This window comes from Culex quinquefasciatus, chromosome 2, assembly GCF_015732765.1.
Source record: "Culex quinquefasciatus strain JHB chromosome 2, VPISU_Cqui_1.0_pri_paternal, whole genome shotgun sequence".
NCBI classification, from domain to species: domain Eukaryota; kingdom Metazoa; phylum Arthropoda; class Insecta; order Diptera; family Culicidae; genus Culex; species Culex quinquefasciatus.
The window spans coordinates 104,061,768-104,089,537 of NC_051862.1; the positions used below are offsets into that span (position 1 = coordinate 104,061,768).

General features: G+C 45.1%; 1 protein-coding gene across 3 annotated transcripts in view; it reads left to right on the top strand.

Moving 5' to 3' along the window:
- Positions 1-27,770, top strand: part of LOC119766543 (ubiquitin-like modifier-activating enzyme ATG7) — a 331,454-nt gene that overhangs the window by 7,451 nt on the left and 296,233 nt on the right. The window contains exon 1 of one of the 3 annotated variants that reach the window (XM_038251288.1): positions 1,980-2,270. The exons of 1 other annotated variant lie outside the window; for it this stretch is intronic. In XM_038251288.1, coding sequence (XP_038107216.1) covers positions 2,077-2,270 — 194 coding nt within the window. In that variant the 5' untranslated portion in view covers positions 1,980-2,076. Of the gene's footprint in view, positions 1-1,979; positions 2,271-27,770 lie in introns of those variants that run through there. One more of the 3 variants, XM_038251291.1, reaches the window with a different exon arrangement.

Consider the following 27,770-nt stretch of genomic DNA (forward strand, 5'->3'; position numbering starts at 1 on the left):
TACTGTCAGATTTTGAAAAATAAACAAAGTGCAGAGACGTTTTTTAAATTATGTTCTTTTTCACATGTTACACTTGCTACATGTCCAGGACTCTTTAAAGAATGTTAGTTCCGAGTGGATTCCAAGAAATTTTCGATCCCCGGTCCCAGATTTTCCCGGTCGAATCGGATGTTTGCTTTAAATTGGCTACTCCTTCTTCTCCTGCTGCTCATCCCGCCATCCGATTCAAGAGCTCCTTCGACTCCGGCCTCATACACAAACATTATATGTCTGAAAATCTGCCCAAGATAAACAGGACCACTCGCGTGACCACTTAAACCAAATTTTGTAATAAATTTACACCAAAATATTATATTTGGTTAACCTCATTCGCGTTCGCCATTTCCCTATTTTGAAGAAGACACCAATACTACTTCATCCAAAGCTTTGTTGATGGTGGGCTCTTCACACATACTAATGCACATTCTCTATCCAATGCATTGTTTGTGGTGGGCTCTTCACACATACTAATGCGTGGGCTCTTCGAGGTTTTGGTGACTGTCAAACGTTCTAGACATTTACAGTGGTGCCAGAGGGCTGAAAAGGATACTTTCAACCCTTTGAACCGGTAACTTTAGTTTTGAGTGTAGCCAACTCCCAAAAGTTTAATTTTGGACTTAGCGAAATTAAGCCGTTTTTTTGGAAACTTTCTTGCAAGTTTTCGCGCAAAGACGGTCCACGGATTGGAACAGGTCAGTGAATTCCGACAGAAATTTGGCCAATTCTGACAGAAATTCGTCACTGAGTGCCGCACTCGTTAAAAGCCAGTTTTGGTTCAAACGAATGGTCTAGTTTTGCTCTTAATTTTTATGATTGTGTTATATTATGCGTCATTTGTGTAAGACCCCCAAATGTAGTTTGTGAACATCCCCTGAAACGTCATTCATCGGGTCGCGCATTCAGTGCTTGAGTGTGCAAGAGCCAAGACGTACAATAACTCGCTCTGTTTTATTTAGTAAACCGGTATCTTTTTTGGCTAATCACACCTACTAAAACCTGACACCATGTTACCAAGTAGTCGTGGTTTAGTGTTGGATCCGACCGCGACCCATCTTAACGCGGTCCACACCACAAAGACCAGACGATTACGGACAGATACAAACAAATTAAAAAAGGTTCCATACTAGAACTAACAAACGAACGACTATATTTATTCACGAACAACGAAAAAATCAACAAAACATAACAACACTTCAAAATGACAGATCACATCTATGCGCTGTCACGGCATTAACTAGTGACAGCTATGCTGCAACTGGAGAGCCCAGCGGAAGGGTACTGGCCCAGTATCCTTTGAAAGGATACTTGTCATGGAGCGGCGCGCTCACTAGCGACATCTATGAGTCAATCAGATTTTGTTGAACCAGTGGCGCCATCTGTTGGATTTTTAATAAGTAGTGTTAAAAATGCAGTTTATTTGAATAAAGGTTAAATTTAATTTGTTTATTTAAAGAAACAATTAGTCAACAGTAATATTAGATACTACTAGGTGCCGTCCACCTCGAACCCTCCGGTGGCGGTCAGATCCGACTTGTCCTCCAGAAGGTGGACACCTCGCGGTGTGAACCGATCACGGGTGTAGTAGTCACACACGCGGTAAGTTTCTTCGCGGGCTGTTCCGATCACGATGTCCGTGCAGTCCATCGCGTTGAAGTCGTGCTGCGGGGTCCACGTCCACGTGTGTTGGTGGTTTTTGGTTTGAACAACTCTAAAAGTTTAAAAATAACTTGGAAAAACTTAAAAAACACGCACGAGCACGATCCAAAACGTCAAACAGATACTTTTAACCCTTTCAACCGGTAACTTTATTTTTGAGTGTACTCTTTCTCGAATTTTGAAGATTTACATCATTTGGTGGGTTCGCGATTTTACACTTTTTCGAGTTTGCTTAAGTGAACTGGTAAAAGTGTGATATCTGAACTCCCAAAATTGGGATTTTCTGTAACCGTGCGGAACGATTTTGCTTAGTTTTGTTATTGTTTACAATCCATCGGAGATAAAAAGGTTTCCTGCGTTAGTTTAAAAGTTCAGCTAAACATGGAAAATAAAAATAGCAACGTAAAGTTTATCCCGCCCAAATCATTTGTCCATTTGGACTTCTGGTTTAAATTTGCAGATGTTAAATTAAACGTGGATAAGCTTTCTGATGCACCGAGGCACTTATTTGCATCCATCAATAGCACGTCATCAACACAGCCAGTAATCGAAATAGATTGTACTGGATTTAATAGGTAGGAAAACCATGAAGTGAATTCTAGGGTACGTTATCCATTAGTGGACCACACACATTAAACGTATGCAAAAAAGTTTCGTCAATTTTAAATGACTAGAATGTATTACAATTATGTTAACGGGCCTGACCCAATATCAATAAACAACAACTAGAGTGGATGGTCGACACTTCTCGGACGTGATGGACGTCCGATCGTACGGAGGACCCATCATGATCACTTCCTGGTAGCGTGCAAGATCCGAGCTAGGCTGTCGAACGTGCTGACGGCGAGGAAAGCGCGGTTGAACGTTCAGTGCCTCGAGCAGCGACGTTTCTGCAGAGTACAGTGGGAAGTTCGACGAGATCGAATTTTAAAGTTTTGAGTTTTTGAGATTACTTACATCAGCTTCATTCGCCGCATCTGCTAGAAGCACCCAGGCACGCTGATCAATAACAACGACCAACAAAATTTCTGCACAGGCTCAATTCAAGGGGAAGCAAAAAGTTTAGGTTCCCCTGAAACGCTTGTACTTTGAATTTTTATGGAGAATTAGTGCTGTTCGCTCCCACATATTACATGCAATTTCTGGACTGTATGCAACAGCGACGAATCGCCCTAATTCTCTATAAAAACTTTGGAGAAAAACCATTCGGCTATGTCTAAATATTTTTAAAAATTCTAAGAGCACGTGATTCTGGGGACCTTAAACTTTTCAATTCAATTCAGTTTATTTCTTTAGTTTATCGACTAACAGTAGTTTTGTAAGTGCAGTACAGAGTTTTGGGGGATCCTTTCAGCTGTGTATAAGGCATTTATCACAATGGATGGAAATAAAGTTGGTTGTAAAGGAAACAGAAAACAGGAAAACAACTCGCAAAAAACCTGTCACTATTGCTGGGATAGAAGGGGGATAGGAGGAGGAAAAGGGTTTCTTAAAAACTAGATCACAGTATCACGGCACCAAACTCGATATCAGAGTATTCTCTGACATCGTGCAACTCGTCCAAAACCGCTGTAGCAGTTTGCTGGTCCAGGTTTCCAGCGATTCCGTGTTGGCCGCCTCCTCGAGCTCGTCCGTCGGGAAATTAAACGGCAAGTCCAGCATCATTTTCAGGATCTTGTTTTGGCGCGTCTGCAGCTTTTTGCGGCGGGTTGAAGCACAGCTGTGCCAGGCTGGGAATCCGTACGTGAGCGTCGGACGGAAGATGAGCTTGTAGAGCAGAAGTTTGTTGGCGTTGCTCAGCCTTGACCTTCGGCTCACCAGCGGGTAGAGCATCCTCGTCAGCTTGTCACATTTCTGCAACGCGGCGTCGATGTGCTTGTCGTACTTCAGCTTCGGGTCGAGCGCGAGGCCAAGGTACTTGACTTCGTCCGACCAGGGGACTTCGTGGCCCAGTGCCAGCATACGTGACTGGGGGAGGAACCTTTCAGCGCGCCGCCGGGTGAAAAAGATCGCCTGCGTCTTCGCCGGGTTTATTTTGATTCGCCACTTCCGCTGAAAGCTCTCGAGCGAGTCCTGGGCCGCCTGCAGCTTCTCGATGATCACTTCTGCACTCTTGTCAGCAGCGACGAATCCAGTGTCGTCGGCGAAGAGGTAGTATTCGACCCCGTCCACCATGACGAGATCCGAGGTGAAGATGTTGTACAGCGCCGGACTCAGGACAGCTCCTTGCGGGACGCCGAATGGAATTTCCTGACGGCACGAGAGCGCACCATCGACAGCAACTTGGAAGCTGCGCTGCTTCAGGAAGGAGTTGAGCAGCTTCAGAATGTACGCCGGGAACCCGGCCAGCTTCATCTTGTGCAGGATCGCATCCTGCCACACCGAATCGTACGCCTTCTCCACGTCCAAAAGAACCATGCCAGCTGACTCGCCCCGGGCGAGCGAGTTCTTGACGTTGCGCGTTAGGCTGGCGAGCTGGTGGTTTGTGGAGTGGCCTCGTTTGAAGCCGAACTGCTGCGGAGGAACGACATTTCGTTGCTCGACGAAGTTTCCGATCCGGGTAAGCACCACACGCTCGAGGATTTTGCTCATCACGGGAAGCAGGCTGATCGGACGGTAGTTGGTGGGATTCGTGATGTCCTTGCCCGGCTTTGGGATTGCCGTGACGATGGCGTGCTTCCAGCTGGACGGAAAGTACGATGTCCTCAGACACGCGTTCACGATCAGCGTCAGCATCACCAGTCCCTTGCGGGGGAGCCGCTTGAGCAGGGTGTTCCGAATTTTGTCCTTGCCAGGCGCCTTCTTCGGCTTCAGCGACTTGATGATCCGTGCTATCTCCTTGGGGCGGATGACTGGCACTGATTCGACCGGGAAGGTACTGTCGGCGATCTGCTGCACGCTCGCTTCGACAGCACTGGAAGTAGTCGGATCACCGGGAGAAGGGTTGCGATGTGCTCGTGCAAAATTGTCAGCCAGCAGGTTCGCCTTTTCTTCCGGGGATGCCTTCAGCGTGTCGCCTGCCTGGAGAGGCGGGCTGTACTTCACTTGGTTTCGGAGTGCTTTGCTGATCTTCCAGACATCCTTGGCGCCGTTCTCCAGGTTCCGGATGTTGTTTGAAAAATGCTGGTTTCTGGCGATCGAACACTCGAAGCGAATCCGGTTGTTCAGCGACTCGACTATCGCACCAAGAAGTGGATCGCGTGTGCGGTACCACTGGCGCCGGCGCGTGTTTCTCAGAGTGACCAGCTGGCGCGCGGATTCCGGAAACTTAGCATCTTCGTAGGTTCTCACCGGTACAACGGGGACGGCGGCGGCTTCGGCTTCCAGTAGCGTGCTTGTAAAGAACTCAATGCATCGGTCGATTCCTGCAGGGCTGTCCAGGTTGGTTGCGACGGGGGAGTTCAAGTCGATTTTCTCGTTCACGATGCGCTGGAAGGCTGGCCAGTTCGCCCTGTTGTAGCATCTGGTCGTTGGCGGGAAGCGTTGGAAGGGCACGGCTACGTCCACGCTGAAGAGAACAGGCAGATGGTCGGACGACAGGTCGTTCACTACGGTCAGCGATGACATATTCACCAAGTTGTTGGAGAGAACAATGTCAAGCGTCGACGGCCGGCGGCCGCCGGGGGGTTGGTAGGTGAACGACCTCGGAGCGTGGATGAAGAAGTCCGAAGAAACTGCACGAGACGCCAGGAAGTTTCCAGCTCTGTTCGCCTTCAGACAGTTCCACTGTCGATGGCGCGCGTTGAAATCTCCAGCAACGAAAAACGGCACGGGGCGCCGCACTAGTGTGTTAATGTCCCGCCGGAATGTGCTCCAAGCAGCTCCACGGTGGATTCCAGGAAAGTAGGCCGCAATAAAGTGGACGGTTTGCGTGGGGAATCGGATTTCTAGGCCAACCGCTTCGATGGCGCTCGTGTTAAGGTCCAGAACCGAATAATCGACGTTGAGGCTTTTTCGCAGGGCAATGAGGACACCGCCGCCTCGCTCGTCGTCAGTACTCGTCCTGTCGGATCGGAAGCATCGGTAGTCGGGATGATGGAACGAATTTTTAGTCTTGAGCCAGGTTTCAGAGACTGTTGCAATGTCGACTTGGTGTCGTGACAAAAAATCGAAAAAATCGATTTTTTTCAGCAGATCGGATCTGCTGTTCCAATTAACAATTTTTAGTTGATGGCTCAAACTACCCATAAAGGTATTTGGCCATCAGTTCTGCGAGCGCGTCGAATTGCTGCTGCTTGGTGCGGCAGCCAACGAGCCGACTAAACATGTCCCTGGCAAGGGACAGGAATTCCGTAACGGTGAAGAGACCTTCGCCGTCGGAAATGTTAGCGCACGGTGGAGTGTTCATGGACGACACCTGCGCGTAGGTGGGTCGCCCGGTTGCAGCGAATGAGGGCCGGTTAGTAGGTCCACCTTGGGCTCCGCTGTTTCGGCCTGGGGCAGGGCCGCTCGGAGGCGGCGCTGGGCGAGAAGGCTTTTTCTTCCTTTTCTCGAGCTCGTCGAGATAGGCTTTTCTAGCTGGGCACCCACGGAAATTAGCGGTGTGGCTTCCGCCACAGTTCGCACACTTCAGTTGCGACTTGCTGTTGTTGTTGTTGTTCAACTCCGCCCTCCTCGGAAGCATGCAGACATCCGTCAGGTGTTTTCCGCCGCACTTCACACACTTGGGGCGCAGGTTGCAGTTCGATGACCCGTGGCCAAATTGCTGACACCGGTGGCATTGGGCAGCATCGTTGGGGTGCTTCGAAAAGAACCGCCACGAAACAACAACGTTAAAGATCGCCTTCGTTCTCCGCAAATCTTGTATTTTCACTGTCCCTCGCTTGAAGTACACGAGGTACAGCGTGTGCTCATCCGCCCCCGACTTTTTTGAGGACAGCACCTTGATGTCCAGAGGCAAGATCCCCATTGCCTCCAGCTCCTCCTTCAGATCCGGAATACTCACTGCCGGCAGACCCGAAAGCACAAACTTAGTCGGGGCATCCTCCGATGTGTCGTGTGTGAAGAATTGAACATCACTACTTTTCAGCAGCACAGTCGTCTTCGTAAACAATTCCTTCACTTTTGTCTGGAACTGCACCGATGTTTTGGTGTACTTCAGCCAGTAGTCGTCACTCTGCGGAACACCGTTCGTGGCGAGGAGTTTCACCACTTCTCCGACCGACTTGCCCATAATGTGGATCGGTGGAATCCTTACCCGGGGCTGTTTCTTTTCTGGTTCCACTTGTGCACCATCACCAGCATCGTCGTCACCAAGCGCGTCGAAACAGTTCTGCGACAGGAACGGGGAGCTGCCGTTTGTTTTGCTTCTGGTCTGATAGCCGCTGCTGCCACTGCTGCTGCCGGGCGAAATCCGGTCCAGCGAGCGAGTTCGCCGGCCACTCTCGAACATGTTCTGCCTCTGGATTCGGGAATTTTTAGCTGCAGTCTCCACACGTTTTGAGGTTAGGTTGCTGTTCTTCGCGGAACTACCTTTCAGCCGCACGTTCGGCTTCATACCGTGCTTCCACCACTTGTCCTGGTGCGCCAGGGCTACCGGTTTACACGACGACGGCGGAACGCGAAATCTAACGTCGATTTCAACAAGAAAATCGATAAAAATCGCGGAGCACTCGGAGGCTTGTAAACAGTCATCCAACTAGGGATGCCCAATCGGACCTTAAACTTTATGCTTCCCCTCGAGTTGATCCTGCGCAGTCATTTTTGTCATTTTGTGTGGGTCAGTGTAACTGCTACCTGGTTATTTATTGAAATAAGATTTTATCGCAAATAATTAGGGCTAGTGATTTCGGCTAGTGAAAAAATCGAAATTGGGCGGCATGTTAGTTTTTGAAACCATGGATTTAACGGCACTCTAAAATCTGCTGAAAATAAACAAAAATGTTTATTTTAAGCATAATTCTGTACAGAAAATCCGGAACTGGGTGTAGGGGTAAGCGTGATTGCCTCTCACCCAGTCGGCCTGGGTTTGATCCCAGATGGTCCCGGTGGCATTTTTCGAGGCGAGATTTGTCTGATCACGCCTTCCGTCGGAAGGGAAGTAAATGTTGGCCCCGGACTAACCTAGGTCGTTAGCACAGTCCAGGTGTAGGAGTCGTCTCCCTGGGTCCTGTCTCGGTGGAGTCGCTGGTAGGCAGTTGGACTAACAATCCAAAGGTCGTCGGTTAGAATCCCGGGGTGGATGGAAGCTAAGCATGAGCATGAGAGACCACCCATGGTTGTCCTTCTCCGTTGCTGAACAGGACCGTAATATCCTATCAGCACTACCACTCAACGGATTCAACGATCTATGATGTTTCTCTTATCAACAGCATGCATGAATGCGCTGAAAAGATAAAACAACAAGATCATCAAAACTAGAGCAGGTGCGAATAAGTAACAGTCATTGGCCACCAACGGCGCCCGCCATGTCAGTTTGTAGATCTCGGGGGATTGGGGCGGGAATGTTAGTTAGCACAGGTTGCTACCAAGGGTGGGTTCTATACGATATCAACACCCCCACGTGTGCCGGAAAAACTACTTCTACTTGGGATTATGTTAGTGGGTAAGGGTAATGGTCAGGATTCATCATAGAAGATGATGATGTGACCCAAAAATCAATAAGTTTTGTTTATAGGGTGATGTATTATTCTCAAGACAAACAATCGGAATTTTAGACAGCCGGCTGTGGAAAGAAGAATCAAAATTGTATGTAATTAAATGTTGAAATACTATACTCAGCATAACATTTACATAGACTAAACCGACCATGGAGTAGAAACGATTTAAATTTTTGAATTATTATAAAATAACCAATAAATGACTGAGAAGTTACGATGTTCCCTGGGCCTTGTAAAGTCAAGGGGCATGATTTGATCCTAGTGCATTAGTTAAAATTTGGGTATACATTCTTTTTTATAAGCACTATGGACACCACTTCATGCTACGAGAACTCGCTTTGCCGCAGCCCCAGGGCTTAAGCGTTGACCGATAAGCTGTCTTCGTGAACTAGGTAGTTCTCCGATAGTGAAAATATCACAATTGCACAAGACACCGCTGCTTCTGTGACTTTTTCACTATCACAATGTGGGATTTAGGTGGGACTTTTTGATAGTACAATTGATTTGTTGCTTAGCATTAGCATTTAAAATAAATCTGTATGCTTTCCAAATCTATTTGATGATAAATTTAGTTGCAATTGTTAAGTTAGAGTAATGCTGTCAATAAACTTTGATTGATGTAGAATACTAGGCATTCTTTTATGTCAAATTGTCCATAGAATCTCGATCAATCAATAATGTAATGATATCGGACAAAATTCGTTGATCTGTTGAACTAACGGTTTTCGGATTATGGTTGTATTGACCATTGTTGCGAATCGAGGAACTACGGATCTTTTGACGTAAATGGTCATTTCTTTTTCAAATCGCGATTTCTATCCTATTTGTATATCAGTTCACACATTTTTATTGTTTTTTTATAGAAGTAGTACTACAACAGTTAAAGGAACGTTTAGTTTTGAACATTAAGTTTAGAGGATTTTAGATTAAAATTTAGATTTTCAATCCAAAGTAGTTAGCAAATGAATATTTGGACATAAATGAATAATTGAATTAGTTGGACTTATGAATAACACACAACTGTGCATTTATTCTAGAGTCAGATCCATACAGCGTCAGTGTTTATTTGGTCGAAGTGTACTAATTCATTGGCAGATCTGATTCTAGTTGTAATGTACGACAAGACTACTGACGGACGTGACAGGACGAGGGCCCAGTTTAGAGGTTTCAACATCAACGATGTGCGGCTGGATCACCCTCCAAAAAAAAAAATAAATAAATAAATAAATGACTGAGAAGTTACGATGTTATGGACAGGAATTAAATAATCACGTTGAATTAACATTCATTGCCATGCTTCACGAGCAAAATTACTAAGCGGAAGTCTTATCACGGGACACGACTAGTCGAGTTGTAAGGTGATGTATATCTAGCGCGTAATTTAAAACGAATCTTCTTATTAAACAATTACATAAAATAAAGAAACCCGGCTGTAATGTGTATCTCGACAAACTAGAAAAACGATCGCGACATTTCAACAACAACATCTACCCGGGTAGAAAATTAAATTTAATAGGCTGAACGAAACGTAGATAAGATTGACTAAAAAATATTTCAAAAATCATTCGAGTAGAATGTTCCTTAAAGGAACGAGCTCACCAATTCAGTGTCTGCTTGTCTCTGGAATCCATACGATCCCGAAAAACACCAAAATATTCCGACGACGAACGCGAAAATCAAGCGACCCGACGGAACGACGCTCCAAATCGAACTGGCGAACTGGTTGTCATCGAAGCAACCAGAGCCAGCCGCAGACGCACGCGCACACGCACACCCGAAAAACACCAAAATATTCCGACGACGAACGCGAAAAATCTAGCGACCCGACGGAACGACGCTCCAAATCGAACTGGCAAACTGGTTGTCATCGAAGCAACCAGATCCAGCCGCAGACGCACACGCACACACTCACCCGAAAAACACCAAAATATTCCGACGACGAACGCGAAAAATCAAGTGACCCGACGGAACGACGCTCCAAATCGAACTGTCAAACTGGTTGTCATCGAAGCAACCAGATCCAGCCGCAGACGCACACGCACACACTCACCCGAAAAACACCAAAATATTCCGACGACGAACGCTAAAAAATCAAACGACCCGATGGAACGACGCTCCAAATTGAACTGGCGAACTGGTTGTCATCAAAGCAACCAGAGCCAGCCGCAGACGCACGCGCCCGAAAAACACCAAAATATTCCGACGACGAACGCGAAAAATCAAGCGACCCGACGGAACGACGCTCCAAATCGAACTGGCGAACTGGTTGTCATCGAAGCAACCAGAGCCAGCCGCAGACGCACGCGCACACGCACATCCGAAAAACACCAAAATATTCCGACGACGAACGCGAAAAATCAAGCGACCCGACGGAACGACGCTCCAAATCGAACTGGCAAACTGGTTGTCATCGAAATAACCAGAGCCAGCCGCAGACGTACACGGAAAAAAGTGTGCGAGAAATCGTGAATTTCGATTCATGAATTCTTGAATAATTTTGTGCATGATTTCGTGATACCTTTCATGATTTTATGAATTTTATTCATGAAATCATGCATAAAATGCACGAATTTATGAATTTTATTCATGGCAAAAATATTTTTACGAATATTCATGAATTTTCCTTCATGAAATCATGCACATCACTATTCATGATTTCATGACTGATTTTCATGAAGTCATGACTAAACTTCATGGATTTATGAAAAATATTCATGATTTTACGATTATTTATGCATGCGTAAATTTTACGTCGTAAAATTTTATTCGCAAATTTATGAATCATGTTTTTCATCCCTCCGCATGGCTGGGACCCCGAACCCATCGAAAAGTGGGATGGTCGGAGGGCTTGAGACTGCCCTTTATCAATTCGGAAAGGGCAAATACGAGCGCCAGCTTAGGATACTGTACATTGATCTTGGCTAATTTGTGTGTGAATGTATTAATGTTTCTTTTTTAGTTATGAATAGAATATTTTCAGCACCTGGATTTGAAGAAAGGGTTATTCAAGTGATAAGAAAAAAATTTATAAAATAAAATAAAATAAACATGAGATTGTACGAACGATGGACATAAAAAGACAATAATCAAACCATAACTCGAACTACACACACTAATAAAAGAAGTGGGATATCAGGAATGAGGTAAGACCGGGGCCAACATTTACTTCCCCGTCCGACGGAAGGCGTGGTCAGGCAAATCTCGTCTCGAAAAATGCCACCGGGACCGTCTGGGATCGAACCCAGGCCGACTGGGTGAGAGGCAACCACGCTTACCTCTACACCTCGGTCCTGGCTTGGTATGTTGGGTGTCATATTTCAACACGATAAATTGAAGAACTACAAATAAATCTGGAGTTTACTCAGTCGTAATGCTAAAGGGGTAAAGGGGCATCTTTTTGGGTTAACAAAATCTTTAGGTTTTCAGCAAATTGATATGTGTCAAGAAAAATTTGTTAAACAAATGTACAGATGATGGTGAAATAGTAGAAAGATGTATAAATCATTTATAATTAAAAATAAGCATTCAGACGACCACTTTTCAAGCATGTGTAGAAATTTAAGATTTTTGTTGCTTGGGGTTCGATTTATAAATGGCGTTTTCTCCCCGCATGCGGGAGATTCGGCCGATGTCATTTGTATGGGGAGGGTAAACATTTTGGGGAGGGCGAACGCTGATGGGATACAACATCCTCACCAAAGTGTTCTAGAAGGAAACTAGAAGAAGGAAATTTATGAATCATGTTTTTCATGATTTCATGAAAGTTTACATGTTTTCATGAATAAAATGCATGAATTCGTGCATAACATTCATGGGTTTATGAATTTTTATCCATGTTTATGACGAGTGATCTTGATCAATCAGGGACAGTTTCGTTCGAACTGTCAAGTTTGTTTTTCGCTTGCCAGTTCAGCCGCGTGTTTATTTGCCACGAAGTCAACCGCGTTGTGACTTGTCGCGTCCTGTGGTGTTTGCCGGTGAAAGTGACCGTGATTTGCGGACCCGGGATTGTGAGGTGCTGTCCATAGGAACCGGGAAAAGATCTGCGGCCGTTCCGTTGGAAAAGGCAACGGAGCCAAGGGCTAGCAGGAAGAGGACCGAGCTGCAGGAGGAGGACCGAATGGCAGGAGGAGGACCGAGTGGCAGTAAGAGAACCGAGCGCGGGAGGAGGACCGGGCGGCAGGAGGAGGACCGAGCGGCAAGAGTAGGACCGAGTGGCAGGAGGAGGAACGAGCGCGGGAGGAGGATCAGGCGGCAGGAGGAGGACCGAGCGGCAGGAGGAGTAACAAGGTAAGAGACAGAACAGTTCCCGGTTTGTTCGCGTCTTTGTTCCCGTGTTTTATCTCCGCGTGTGACAGTTTCTTGGTCGTGGACTCGTAGGGATTTCGGTTTTCTGTCAATTGCCGGAGCATTCTACGCGTGTGACAGACAGTGAGGTTTGTTTTGATTTTGGAAACGAAAAAATTTAAGTTTTTGTAAATATTATTATTTTAACAGGTATATTAATATTGTGACTTCTAAAAGTATTTAAGTATTCAAGTATTTTATTTATTAGTATTTAAAGTTTGTTGAGTATTAAAATAATTTTAAGCATTTGATTTTTTCTAGGTATTTTAATATTGTAAGTATTAAAAATATTTTAAGAATTTGAAATATTTATTTTTTAAGTATATTCATTTGTTCAGGTATTTTAATATTAAATGTTTTTAAAGTTTTCAAGTATTTGAAATAATTGAAGTGTTTAAAGTTTGTTAAGCTTTTAAATAATTTTAAGCAATTAATTTTTTATAGGTATTTTAATACTTCAAGAACTTAAAATATTTTAAGTATTTTTAGGTTTTTAACATAGTTAAAGTATTTTAAGTATTTTAAGTAATTTAAGTATTTTCAGTATTTTAAGTATTTTAGGTATTTTAAGTATTTTAAGTATTTTAAGTATTTTAGGTATTTTAAGTATTTCAAGTATTTGAAGTATTTGAAGTATTTTTAGTATTTGAAGTATTTTTAGTTTTTTGAGTATTTTAAGTATTTTAAGTTTTTTAAGTATTTTAAATTTTTTAAGTATTTTAAGTATTTTTGGTATTTTAGGTATTTTAAGTATTTTAAGTATTTCATGTATTTTAAGTATTATAAGTATTATAAATTTTTTAAGTATTTTAAGTTTTTTTTAAGTATTTTTAGTATTTTAAGTATTTCTCCCGGGGTGGATGGAAGCTAAGGTGTAAAAAGAAGTTTGCAATTGCCTCAACAATCAATCTACGAACTATTTTCGATTTGATTGATTTGATTGGATTTTTTATGTACAGAAAAGTGTCTAAAAAAGTAAGCAGTAGTGTAAGATACAAATAAAACCCCTCACACATATTATTTCCCTTAAAAAATATTGATTTTTTTTAAATTATGCAACAGAATATCCGTCAGCTAAGCTAAGGTTTAGCTATTTCAACTTTACTGAGATTTTAGAAATTGATTTTGCTAAAATATTTCAAAAAAGGAGCAAATCTTAAAAGTATATGAGCAATTCTCTAGGAATTCGGTCTTTTTTCTTCAATTTTAATTTTTGTATTTTTTAATCCGACTGAAACTGCTGCCCCCGTCGCACCGAGTAGAAACATTTGGTTTTATTGTGAAAACAAACATTCGATACGGATCATACGCTTATGATCTTTATGCTTTTATAGCAATGAATATATTAAATATTATTTCTTTGTAAGTGCAAAACTTGACTTTTTTTTCTTTCTGGAAACTGCAAAGGATTTATAAAAGATTTAGCCAACATTAAGGACTCATAACTTTTAAAAAGGCTGTCGGAACTTAATCTATTGAGCCAATCGCAAAGGACCTCTGATTACTCGATTAACTTTTCATAGGGTTATCAGATCTTCAATGTTTTAAGCTTAAGCTCATTTGAAAGGTTTTTCCATAATCTAACTAACGACGGGTCTCATAATTGAGTGGTAAATCATTTACATCAATAAATTTTGAAAACCGGTTTCCAAAAAGTGCATAAATAACACTTGAGTGCAAATAAATTTTGATAGGGTCATATATCTTCAAAGTTTTGGGCTCTTTAGAAAGATCTTTCAATTATCTAACTAACGGTGGGTTGCATGATGAACCCGGACATAATTTTCTTCGAATTTTTTGAGATCCGGCCTCCAAAAAGTGCATAAATAACACTTAAGTGCTAATAACTTTTGATAGGGTTGCCAGCTCACCATACAAAAACCACCCTTTTTACAATTTTGCGTACTTGAGTTAAAATGGTTTGGCATAACTAACTAACCATAATGGTAGGAAAATATGACTCATGGGAACTGAAGACGGATCTAAAAACACAGATCCGGACAAAATCAGTCAAGCCAGTTCCGAGAAAAGTGAGTTAGAAAAATCTACGCCCACCAAAACACACACAGACATTTGCTCAAAATTTGATTCCGAGTCGATATGTATACGCGAAGTTGGGTCTACGAGGCCTATAGGGACGTGGCGTTAAATCGTGCTGCCATCTGGTTTTTTTATGTGCAAGAGTGGAAAAGTGCTGAGTCATCGTCTAAAAATAGACGGCGTCCTATCTCGCCCAGCAAAATGAAGTAGATAAAGTAGTCGGTTTCGATGGAGAAAAAGTGGAAAACGTGGTCTAAAAATAGCGACGCCATCCCCCTATTAAAGAAGTTCATTTTTCGAGTGATTTTATAGTGAGGAAACTCTTTTCAACTTTACATTTCGAAACATTTACATCAGAAACATGTGTTCCGGATCGAGCCCTTCAAATGTGGACTGTATTTTTGGGGGGTTTCACTGCTCGTCCAGAGCACACTTTCGGGAGGTCAACGACCTCAACTTCAAAACACGGTCGAAGCAAAAACACGGCTTGTTGCGCGGAGTAGCTTTATTCGCGGCGATCGAGACGGTACAACGTACGCGGGGGCTTCTACAAACCGAGCCGTTTGGGTGTTGGCTGAATACTTAACCTTATTTCTAAACGTAAACAAATTGAACCCGTCGGGCACTCCCGTACGGTCTCTCTCACTCTCTCATACACTCTCTAATCACTCACTCTCTCTCTCACAATTCATCTCGAAACTAATCTAATTTATAGGGTAAAGGGTGCAACTATCGATCTCAAACATGCCGCCCGCCTTGAAACCTGTGGTTTCAACAAATTGAAAAAGAACGCTACCTACTTTCTTACACTAATACTAACATAAAATTGAACACTCTTAGGGCTAACTTCACGTCACATCGTTTCAATAGCATCAATCGATCTTCTCTTCTGGATGTAAACAATCTTCTGCTGCTGCCATCGTGGATGCATCGTGGACGACAACGCATTTTGTGCATTATCGAGTGCAGCTGAACTGCAACTCTCCTCCCTGGAACTCATCTGCTGCTTCGGTGCTGCCTTGGTGCAGCATGCGCGTGGGGTCGTCGCCGAGTAGCGTTCATGGTGGTGTTTTTGCTGCTGTTGCAGCTTGCAGCCTCGAACTTCTCGTCGTCAGCGTTCGCCAGACCGCTGGCCGTGTGCCACGATCGCGAACCGTGCTGAACTTCTGGGGCAGCCTCGTGCTGCGCTTCTTCGGTGTAGGTGGGGGGTGATGCTCCAGCGGAACATGCTCTTCTTCGGGTGGGACAAACGTCGACCACAGAGTGCACACGGTTTGCGGTTGCATCGGTTGATGCCTTCCTTCTTCTTCTTCGTGCGGTGTGCCATCTTGTTGATGCTGTTGCTCGTTGCAGGTTTCCTCGGGAGAGATGCGATGTAGTGCGTGTAGAGAAAAATGTAAAACCGGAACAACTTACCCAGCCAGGTAACGTTGATGCTGGGCCCGCAGGCAATAAAGGTGTTACGCTGGGGTGTCTCGTTCGCCGGTGTGCTGCTCGTCGGTGTGCTGCTCGTCGGTGTGCTGCTCGTCGGTGTGCTAGTCGCCGGTGCGCGGTTCGCCGGTGTTGATGCGGACGTGGATGTGCGTCGTGCGGGTGGTCTTTCGGACGTCGGTGTAGGTGGTTGAGTTGGTGGTGTGCCTCGAACAAAACTTGATGTAGTAGGTGTATGTAGCGTGCGTAAACTGGAACAACTTACCCCACCAGGTGAATTCTGGTGCTCGATCCGCAGATCATCGGTGAATTCCTGGGGGCGTTGTTCTTCTTCGCTGGTTAGGGATGTCTTCTAACTTCGACTTCAAAACTTCGTGGTCGGGATGTCGATCGGCGCGTGTGAGCTGGCCAAGCCCAATGTCAAGCGAGAAATCGAGACCGACTGGCAGGATCCTAGGCTTCCTCCAGTGAGATGTGGTAGCGTGGGTGGGTGTGCTACCGATGATAGGGGTGATTAGCGACTTTTTGACAAACATGCAATCCCTTAACCAGGTGAGCGCCTTGTGCGCTGAGCTCGGGCAGACAGGTGTCTACCGAAACGCGAAACTGGACAGCGTCCAGCGAGCTTTCTTCAACAACAAACATGCACACATACAAAACTACAAATACCAACATAAACTTCGAGAATGGGGGACGCATAAGCGTCGAGGCGCACTCAGCGAGTGCTTAAATCGAGGTTTGAACAAATTCTTGACTATTCCGGATGGAAAGCGAGCAGATCTTTGAGCTCACACGATCGAAGCGTCCGTTTGCAAAGCGAGATGTTCGACAGACGAACACAGACTCGCATGACGCCGTCCACCAGTTGTGTGTTGGGGCGCGTAACCTTCTCCGACGCCTTGACCATCTGCCAGGTGACATCTCCAACCGTGGAATGTTGACCTTCTTCTCGACCATGAGCTGTCGAAACGTGACGGAACCGTCAAGCGCAGTGCAGCGGAGGTAGAGACTCGCACCGTAAGCTCGCTCTGTCCTCGACGCAATCGTTGCTGAACCCAATGCGGCACGACACATTTCTCGTCGCGACCGCTGTCAACCTCATCTTAACTCTCCACAGCTGCTGCAACGATTCGTCTGACGGTTGATCCCGGTCGATCTTGACTCTCCACAGCTGTTGACACAAGACACAGGCGTGCACGACACTGTGCAGCGCGTTGAGCGTGCTGCGCTCATCTTTCAGGTGCTTCGGGAGCTGCTTGAGCAGCTCTGGGCAGTGGGAGATCCACTTTTTCACCGTGACATCAGCAGAATCGGTGACCTGCCGGACTTTCTTCATCAGCGTGCTGGCTTCTTCAACGGTGTCTGATCTTCCCGTCGCATCTTGTTTCGTCGTCTTCTTGAACAGCTCTTCGCGGGTGGGCTCCTCCACAGAGTGGGTGCTGTTGACGTGGCTCGACTCCAGTTCGCCGAATTCCTTCAGGTCAACTGCTGAGCTGAAGTAGGTCGCCGTACATGGAACGCTGGGTGACGAAACTGGAACTTTCCCCGAGACTATCCATCCAAACACAGTCTCCTGTAGCGTCGGACCGTCCTCGACGATCTTACGACGACCAGCCGCCAGCAACTCAAAGAAGAACTCAGCGCCGATGATCATGTCAATGGGACCAGGTTTCCCAAAGTGCGGATCAGCGAGAATGATGTCACAGGGAAGCATCATCTGGCTGACGTCAACCGGTGTGACGGGCAAATCGATGGCGATCTTTTCCAGCACGTGGAACCGCATTTCCTTCGAGAACCTCGAGATCGTAGCCAGCCGTGGCTGGATCTTCGCGCGTACGGCCTCCAGCGACAACGCTGAGCCGTTTCCAATGCCGTGTACCCTCAGTACATCTGGAGCTGTCCGGAACTTCAGCTTCTTCGAAAACGTGTGAGAAATGTAGCAGGACTCGGAACACGAATCCAACAGTGTACGAGCGAACAAGAAATTTCCGAACTGGTCTTCCACGCGAACAACAGCCGTAGCCATGAGGACTCGGCGGGAAAGTGTGGGTGCATTTTGTGCGGGGAGGGATGCCGCTTTGAGGGTGGTGGTATTACGAAAGTCTGTGGGTGGTGGTGGGTGAGTGTTTCGAGAAGTGGATTGGATCACGGAGTAGAAACTTGTGGTTGGTTGGCTGGAAATGTTCTGTGTCTGGTCTTGCTGTCTCGTGGGTTGTTGTTGTCCAGCTTCCTGGGATTGACTTTGCGTATTGGGAACGGAGGATCTTTCTTGTCGAGCGCCAGCAGAAGCCGGCGTGTCGTAGTGCAGCAACGTGTGATGTCTACCGCCGCAGCGGGAACAGGAACCACGAGAACATCCGTCAGCGTAATGACCAGCATGCAAACAATTTCGGCACAGTCGCCATCGATTCACTTCCTCCACTCGTTGGGACACAGACATGTTCCTCAGCTGCAATTGAACGGCATGTGGAATGTCTCTTCACAGAACAGGCAGCGCCGTTGCGAGGACGTGTGAGCGGTCGAGACTCTCGAGCGGTTCTGCAGACCGTCTCCTTCGCTGGGCCGATTGGCCCTGATAGATTGCAACACCGTGCACTGACCACGCAAAAACTCGATCAACACGTCGTACTTCGGCACAGCTTTCGAGTTGTGGTGTGACTCCCACAGACGCAGCGTGGTATGGTCCAAACGCGCACAGAGCATGTGAACCAGGATTGTCGAAGGAACGGACAGCTGTTCCTTCGCCGAGCTTCTTCAGCATCTGTAGGTTCGTCTCGAACTCGCTGATCAAGTGAGACAGACCGTCACAGCTCTCCTTCCGCAGCGGCTCGATGTCGAAGAGCGCGTCCAGGTACGCCTTCACGATGCGCTTGTGGTTGTCGTACTTCTTCTCCAGTGCCTTCCAAGCAACGTCGTAGCCTTCTGCAGAAAAATCGACCGACAGGATCTCCAGCTGTGCCTCACCTTGCAGAGCGGACCTCAAGTATGTGAACTTGTCGATGTCCGGCAGCTGCATGTTGGAGTGGATGAGGCTCTTGTAGGTGTCGCGAAACGGGATCCAATACTTAAGCTCACCGCTGAAGTTTCTATTGTACAGATTTTTTCGTAGTTCCGGTTTAGACATGTCGAAATGTATGTACTGTGAATTTTCATTATAAAAGCGCATCATTTGATTTAATGGCGAATTTTTTAAATAATTTGTCGTGTATGCAGTTATTCTAAAAAGTTGTGAATGTCTAAGAGTACGGCTTGGTTCATGAATACTATTGCGTATTACTGAAAATAATGCTGCTGACTGTATGCGTTGAGAAATAATGTCGTTGATGAAAGAGAGCATGGCAAATTTACGACGTTCTTGTAATGATTGTATGTTTATGAGCATGCAGCGTGCTTCATACGATGGGAGAGGAAATGCAGTCCAGTTAAGTTTACGTAGTGCGTACAGTAAGAATTGTTTTTGGACAGATTCAATACGTGCTTGGTGTACGGCATAGTATGGATTCCAGACGATACTACAGTATTCCAAGAGTGGCCTGACATACGTTATATAGAGTAATTTAATAGTATACGGGTCCTGGAAGTTGAATGCAAAGCGCTTTATAAAGCCTAATGTACTTTTTGCCTTGTTTATTATTGTGTTATAGTGTTCTACAAAAGTTAGTTGTGAGTCTAGGATGACACCTAGATCACGTACTACTTTGAATTTTTCTACTGGTTGGTTTCCTAATAATACTGTTATGTTTGGTGTTTCATGTTTTCTGCTGAAGGCAATGGAATTACATTTCTTTACATTCAATTGGAGTAGGCTTTTACTACACCATGTGTAGAAAAGATTAATTTCGTTTTGGAATACATGACTGTCATTGGCATTTCCTATTTCCATATACAATTTCATGTCGTCTGCATATACAAGTACGTTAATTTTTTAAGAATGAAGGAAATGTCGTTTACATACAAGATGAAAAGAAGAGGTCCTAGATGGGATCCTTGCGGAACCCCAGAGGTGACGTGAATTGATTCCGATAGTACATTTTGGAAGCGAACAATTTGTTCGCGCTTAGTCAAATATGACTTAAGCCATTCCAAAAGATTCGGTTGAATTCCAATTTTCTGCAGTTTGAAGATTAATAATGGTATGTCGATTCTGTCAAATGCCTTACTAAAGTCTGTGTAAATTGCTTCTACGAAATTGCGATTATGCATTGCATTCAGTGTAAAATTTACAAATTCTAAAGGTTGGTGCTAGTAGAGCGGCCTTTAAAAAGCCGTTCTGTTTACATGTGATGCGGTTTTTACTTGCTGAAAGATTTTTCATTTATAATAGATTCGAAAAGTTTTGGAATGCAAGACAAAAGGGCAATTCCGCGATAATTACGTATGTCTGATTTTGGGCCTGACTTGAAAATAGGCACCAAAAAAGACTTTTTCCATGTTTGTGGGAATTTTCCAGTATTTATTGACATGTTGAAAAGATGATGCAGTGGATATGTCAATTCTTCTGCAAGGTTCTTTAGGAATGCAGGTGCTATTCCGTCGGGTCCTGGTCCTTTTGATGAGTCTAAGTCCTTCAATGCCTGGCGTACTTCCGTTTCTGACAAAGAATTGACTGAGACGTCATTTGGAAATTCCGGTATATATGAAAAGTAATCGCGGTCGCGGTCTTCTTCGGAAAATGAGGTGTATACTTCTTTGAAAAATTTTGAAAAAAGATTGCAAATTTCTTTTGAGTTACTGCCTACATTTTCGTCCAGTTGCATTTGCGATGGGAAGTTACTACTTTTGGATTTGGATTTTACGTAATTAAAGAAATTTTTCGGGCATGATTTGACTTCAGATTCGACTTTACTATTATATTCTTCGTTGGCAGAATTGAGTGCCGAAAAAAAATGGTCGGAAATATTTAGATAATTCAGAAGATTTGTGTCATTTGTATTGTTTCTGTATAGTTTGTAGGCTTTTTGTTTTCTGTTTTTAAATTTCTTAGTTGTGGAGTGAACCACACTGGGTATTTATTGCCTGTGTTATTACGTCGTCTTCTTTTAGTAGGTACGGTTTCAGATGTTATAGTGTTAATTTCCGTATAGAATTTTCCTACTAATTCGTCGACATTTCCTTCATTATTAAATAAATTTTGCCAGTCAATTGCAAGTAGTTTACGTTTGGCTTCTACAAAGTTTGTTTTATTGTATTCCAGGACTTCTTCATATTCCCAGTCAATGGGCAAAGTGTTTTTATGGACATAAATAGAATATTCAATTGCTGTATGGAAGACTTCATTCTTCCAAAGGGGGGTTACAGATTCTTGTACATGAAAGTCTTCAATACAGTTAGTGAATAAAAGGTCTAAAAATGAATTTCTTTGGTTTTTACATGATTGATTTGGAAAAGTCCATAATTTGCAATATTGTCAAAGAGAAAATGCAAAGTTTCATTTTCCCCAATGACTGGGAGAAGAATTGCTTCATTTTCTTGGTCAGATATAAATTCGACTTTGCTTTGATTAAAGTCGCCATAAATGTGAAGTTTTACTTCCGGTTCCATTTTTGATGTTATGATTTCTACTGTTTTAAAGAATAGTTCATACGACTGTTTATTTGCATGGTCCGGCGGAAAGTATACTGATGCAAAAATGTGTACTTGGCCTGCAATAGTGGCTTTGGCCCAGACTTGTTCAAATTGAAAATGTTTTTCAGTTACAATTTCTTTTGGATTAAGTCTGGCATTTATGGCTAAGAGGACGCCGCCTCCTGACTTTTCTGACTGAGATTTAAATTTCTATTGCCTAGGAATACAAAATAATTGTTTCCAAAAATTTCTTCAGGGTGGACGCTTTCGTCCCAGTTAGTTTCAGTTCCAAGAATAATGTCGAAAGAATGTGAGAGAATGTTTAAAGAAATTTCCTTCATTTTGCCTGGGCTTTTCATGCGATTGAAATTCTGACAATAAATTAGAATTTCATTCGCATTCTGTTGTTCCGTTGAAGAAATTTTTGGAGACATACTTAAATTATTAATAGTACTTACTGCCTCTTGCGAGGGTGTCATTCCTTCTTCCGTGTTAGAAGGCGTCAATGCTTGTAAAAATTCGACGATGTAGTCGGCAGGTAAAATTTGTTGGCGGCTTCGCGCGAATGCTGCAGGTATTGAAGTCTTCTAGTTGTTACATATTTCCTGTAGGTTTCCAGGTCGGTGAGGGTTTGCTTAGGTGAAATTCCAATTGTTGAATTGTATTCCATGAAGATGTTCATAAGATGTTCAGGTTCAGTAGGCAGGCCATTGGATGCAAAAAAAGACATGCATGCTGGTTAGTGTTAGTCCGTCTATGCAGACGTCCGGTTTTTGGTCCTTCAGATACGCCAAGTATAGTCTGAGATTGTCATAGACTTTAATTTCGCGGAGTCTGGCCAGCAGGAAACGGCCATCGCCAACTGCAGACTGTTCAGTTAGGCGTACTATGGGCGGCTTCATTGGGTCCAGACAGAACATACTGTCTGTTACTTCAGGAGTTTGTGATGACGTTTTTGCTGGCTGCGGCGTGGTGGCGTTTAGAGGTGGGACGATTGGCGTTTTTTCCTTCCGGTAGGGGTTGATGGTTTCCCCTTTTCGGAAGTTGATGAAATTTGAATTCGATGTAGTTGGAGGTTGGCCAGAAAATTCGACCCTTGCCTGGTCTAGAAGTTCCTTGTCGGACAATTTGGTTGACGAATGAGTGAAAAAGTTGCTGCTACTTGCGTTGTCCTGGTCGAATTGATTGTCCTTTAAGTTAAAATGTGGCGTACTTGGGTTTCGGCCTGCGTCAGAGTTGCAGTTGGTCTGGTGCTGTTGCCGACGAAGATGTTGATGTGATTGTTGTTGCTGTTGCCGGCGTTGCTGATGATGTTGTTGTGATTGTTGTTGTTGCTGGTGCTGAATTTGTTGACGATGTTTTCGGTTGCGGCGACGTGCTTTTTCGGCTTCCTTTTCCTGAAGACGGCGAGTCCGCTGCCTGGCGTCGAAGTCGGTCCAGTCTGGCTTCAATTTTTTGCTGCCGATAAGTCGCCAGCCAGATTCGATTTCCAGTACGGTTTGTTCGTTTAATTCTTCTGCCAGTGATTTTTGCCGGACTTCAATTTCATTGTCTTGCAGTTTATTGATGGATGAAGTGAGGGCCCTCACTTCATCGTGGACTGCTAAAATTATGTCCGAGGGCATTTTTCTGCTGAGGCAATTGTTTTAATTATGTCATCCCGGTGGGATGACGTAATTTCCTGGATACGGCAGAATGATTCAGCGAGTTTATGATTCTGGTCCGAGGTGGTGTCTTCAAATGCTTTTCTGACTTCGTTTAAGGGAAGTCCATTGCCGGTGCCTGTGTTAATACTGCCGAAAGTATTCGACTTGCGATTTCTGCAGATTTCTTAATTTCTTCCTGCAGGCCTATGATTTTATTATGCAGTTCATTAAGGGCTTCTTGGTTTGTCTTGTCATTGGTCTTGATGTGAGTCAAGATCATATGACTGCCTTCTAAATGATGCTGCATTATTTTTCTAATGTCGATTTCCATATGTAGGTTATTTCGACAAAGGCTGCATATAGGAAGTACATGTAGTTGCAAGTCGTCTTCGGAGCCACGTTTGACCCCAATACAGGCTGCGTGAAATTGTCGATTACAAATGCCCGTACAGTTCCAGAGGTATTGTTGGTCGAAGGGTGAAGAGCACGTCGGCACATAGCACTGCATTTTGCTTACGTTTGTTAATAAGTGCACACGCGACGCGCGACAAAAAAAATAAATATGTTTACGTTTACGTTTGTGGACTGGGTCAGTGAAGGTAAATAAAAATAAGGTGTAGAGCGAATTAAAAAACGCGTCCGTCCGGTAAAAAGACTCAACTGCAACTCCAGCTGCCGCTCCTGCTGCAGCAAATCCTTCAACTCGTCCATTCTTTACCGCCTTCACTCACCGTTGACCGCCAAAAATCCAGAACACTGCAACCGCGAACACCGAAACGATCAACTCAACGTTCTACGCGACCCGATTGACAGTGGGGAGAGACAGCCAAAGTGGAGAACCAGCAGTGGACCGACCGACAGAGACCAGAACAATCCAAAAATCAGGGCTTGCGCAGGATTACCCAGACCACAACTCCGGAAAGAAACGCAAACGCGTAAAAAATCCAAATAAATCTTTATTAAAAAAACCTCTTTCGAAAAACGCTCATTCACTCAAACCCAAATCGCACACACCTCACCACAGACACACACACACACACACCTCATGCACCACATGCAACCCAATACTTCCTCTGGAACGCTGCTTGGCCCTCCTGGAACCTCCGGTGGCAGCGTCCAGCACACGCAAACACTCTCGAACACACAGCTTCCAACAGCAGCGCAGCTTCCGTCCGCCTTAGAACAGCTCCCAGCAGACCACGATCGCTCCTGCTGCTTCTTCCAGTCAGCACCGCGCGCAGAACAGCATAAAAAATTGCAGCACAAAACCGCAAATCACTGCGCGATGGCGCCAACTGCCGCGGACTCGCACAGTCCGAATCGCGATGGCCACTGTTCAGCGAACTGGCCACTTTTCACGCGCGCGCACACAAAGGTTCTTCCACTTCGGGCCGGCCACTTCGATCCGGTTCGAAGGACCAATGTTCCGGATCGAGCCCTTCAAATGTGGACTGTATTTTTGGGGGGTTTCACTGCTCGTCCAGAGCCCACTTTCGGGAGGTCAACGACCTCAACTTCAAAACACGGTCGAAGCAAAAACACGGCTTGTTGCGCGGAGTAGCTTTATTCGCGGCGATCGAGACGGTACAACGTACGCGGGGGCTTCTACAAACCGAGCCGTTTGGGTGTTGGCTGAATACTTAACTTTATTTCTAAACGTAAACAAATTGAACCCGTCGGGCACTCCCGTACGGTCTCTCTCACTCTCTCATACACTCTCTAATCACTCACTCGCTCTCTCACAATTCATCTCGAAACTAATCTTATTTATAGGGTAAAGGGTGCAACTATCGATCTCAAACAACATGTTTACATGCTCTTTATATTTTAAAATTTTTGATTTGCCAGAACCAAAAGTTATATTTACTCGCTTTTCCTTGATTACGTTTAATCTCATTTTACATGAAGGTTGTTTAAATGCAAATCAACTTTTTAAATTGAATTTAAAAATTACACATCGGGCCCTGCTGTACAGTGTACCCAAATATCAATCGCAAAACTCTTAAAATTTCGGTGATTGGCCATGAAATAATGTCAATAGCCAAACACTTGAATTTTAAATGATGTTGAAAAATAATACACCCAAAACATTGTTATCCGAGCATTCGTTGGTGAAGGTTGTCTGAATCAACATGACTCGTCGCGTCCCGGCGCAAAACGCCGGCAATATTGCCCTACCTGCGGCTCAAGCAGGCAAAAAAGTGGGAATTTCCAAAAGGAAGGTTGAGGCCTCAACTGATGGCCAAAAACCGGGGATTTCCAAGAGGAAGGTGCTTTTGGAAGTGACATCGAACAGCAAAAAGACGAAAAAGAGCGACGGTACTGTACCGATGGATGAGGAGGAGGAGAACTCTTCATCGCACGAGGAGCAGCTTTTGAAGAACAACAAGTTTGCTGGACTGCCTGACGAGGACCAGGTAGCGGAAGCAAAGGAGAATGAAGTGAAACAGCGAAAGGAGAAACTGCCTCCTTTTTATGTGCGGCAATCAGCAGCAACGATCGACTTTCGAGCGGGGCTGGTTGAACTCATCAAGTCTGGGAAAGTCCAAGGCAACATTCGTCTGTGTCAGGACGGATTTAAGGTGCTGGTGCAATCCAGGCAGCACTATCAACTGGTCAAGGATTACTTGACCGAAAACGAGGCGGAGTACTTTACCCATGATGTCGTCATGGATAAGCCGTACAAAATCGTCGTCAGAGGTCTGTACGACATGCCAGTGGAGGAATTAGCTGCCGAGCTAAAAGTTTTGAAACTGGATGTGTTGGCCGTGCACAAAATGAGCCGACGCAACAAAGACATCAAGTACCGTGACCAGCTCTACCTGCTGCATTTGGCTAAGGGATCGACGACGCTTCCTGAGCTGAAGGCAATTCGAGCGGTTTTCAACATTATCGTGTCGTGGGAGCGATACCGACCAGTGCATCGTGACGTCACACAATGCTTCAACTGCCTGGGCTTCGGGCACGGAGGTAAGAACTGCCACCTGAAGCGTCGTTGCGCCAAATGTGGTACCGATGCGCACATCACATCCCAGTGCATCCAAGATTCGCTGGTGAAGTGCCTCAACTGCAACGGTGAGCACTCGTCAACCGACCGAAAGTGCCCCAAGAGAGCTGAGTTCGTGAAAATTCGGCAGCAAGCATCGACGAAGAATCAGCCTCAGCGTCGTAGAACTCCTCCAGCCCTGGTGGAGCAAAATTTTCCACCTCTTCAACCGCGACGCCAGGTCCCGAACTTGGCACCGTTGCCGTTGGATCCCAGGAAGAGAGCTGAGATGAATCATCCACGGCCGGGTTCCAGCCAGGAGCCGAGACCGCCACCACCGGGCTTCAGCCAGGAGCCAAGACCAACCCAAGAACCAGCAGTTGAGGAAAATGGTAATGATCTTTACACCTCAACCGAACTCCTCAATATTTTCAAACAGATGTCCGCTGCACTGCGTGGATGCAAAACCAAGACCCAGCAGATTGAAGTGCTGACCTCGTTCGTCATCCAGTATGGATCGTAGGTCCCTCAAGCTGCTGAATTGGAACGCTTGCTCCATTAGGAGGAAGAACTTAGAGCTGGTGGATTTTCTTCGCGAGAAGGAGATCGACGTAGCTGCCATCACGGAAACTCATCTGAAGCCCGGTGAAAAAGTTTATCTGCAAAACTACAAGATCGCGACGCAGCTCGACAGGACCACCTCTGGAGGAGGAGGTGTGCTTGTCGCTGTTCATCGTGATCTCAAGCCACGCCGGCTGCCACACTTTAAGCTGGACATCATCGAGGCCGTTGGAGTGGAAATTCCCACTTCGGTTGGCCCAGTACTCTTCATTGCTGCATACTGCCCACGTCAGGTGAATGCCAGAGATGGTTCAGCAGCAAAACTGAAGAGCGATATCCAGAAGCTGACACGGCGGAGCGCAAAGTACATCATCGCTGGTGACCTCAACGCGAAGCATGAAGTTTGGGGCAACAGCAGGAGGAATCGGAACGGAGTGATTCTGCACAACGATCTGCAAAACGGATACTACAACGTTGTGAGTCCGGATCGTCCAACGAGGGTGGCTCGGTCTGGGAATCACTCAATCATCGATTTCTTCATTACCAATATGGCTGAGAACGTGGCTCATCCTGAGGTGTTTGAAGAGTTGAGTTCTGATCACTATCCGGTGGTTGTGGAGGTTGGAGCTTCCGTTACTCCGCAGCGGCAACCAACCCGGAAAGATTACCACAACGTTGACTGGCAGCAGTTTCAGCAAGTGGTCGACAGCAACATCGACTATGATCAACACCCGGAAACTTCTGCCGATATTGATCGTTCGCTGGAGGTGATCCAGCAGGCTATCAACCAAGCAGAGGCTGCCAACGTTCGGGAGGTTCCTGTTAATTTTAAGGTAACTGATATTGACGTAGATACTAAACACTTGATTAGACTTAGGAATGTTTATAGGAGACAATATC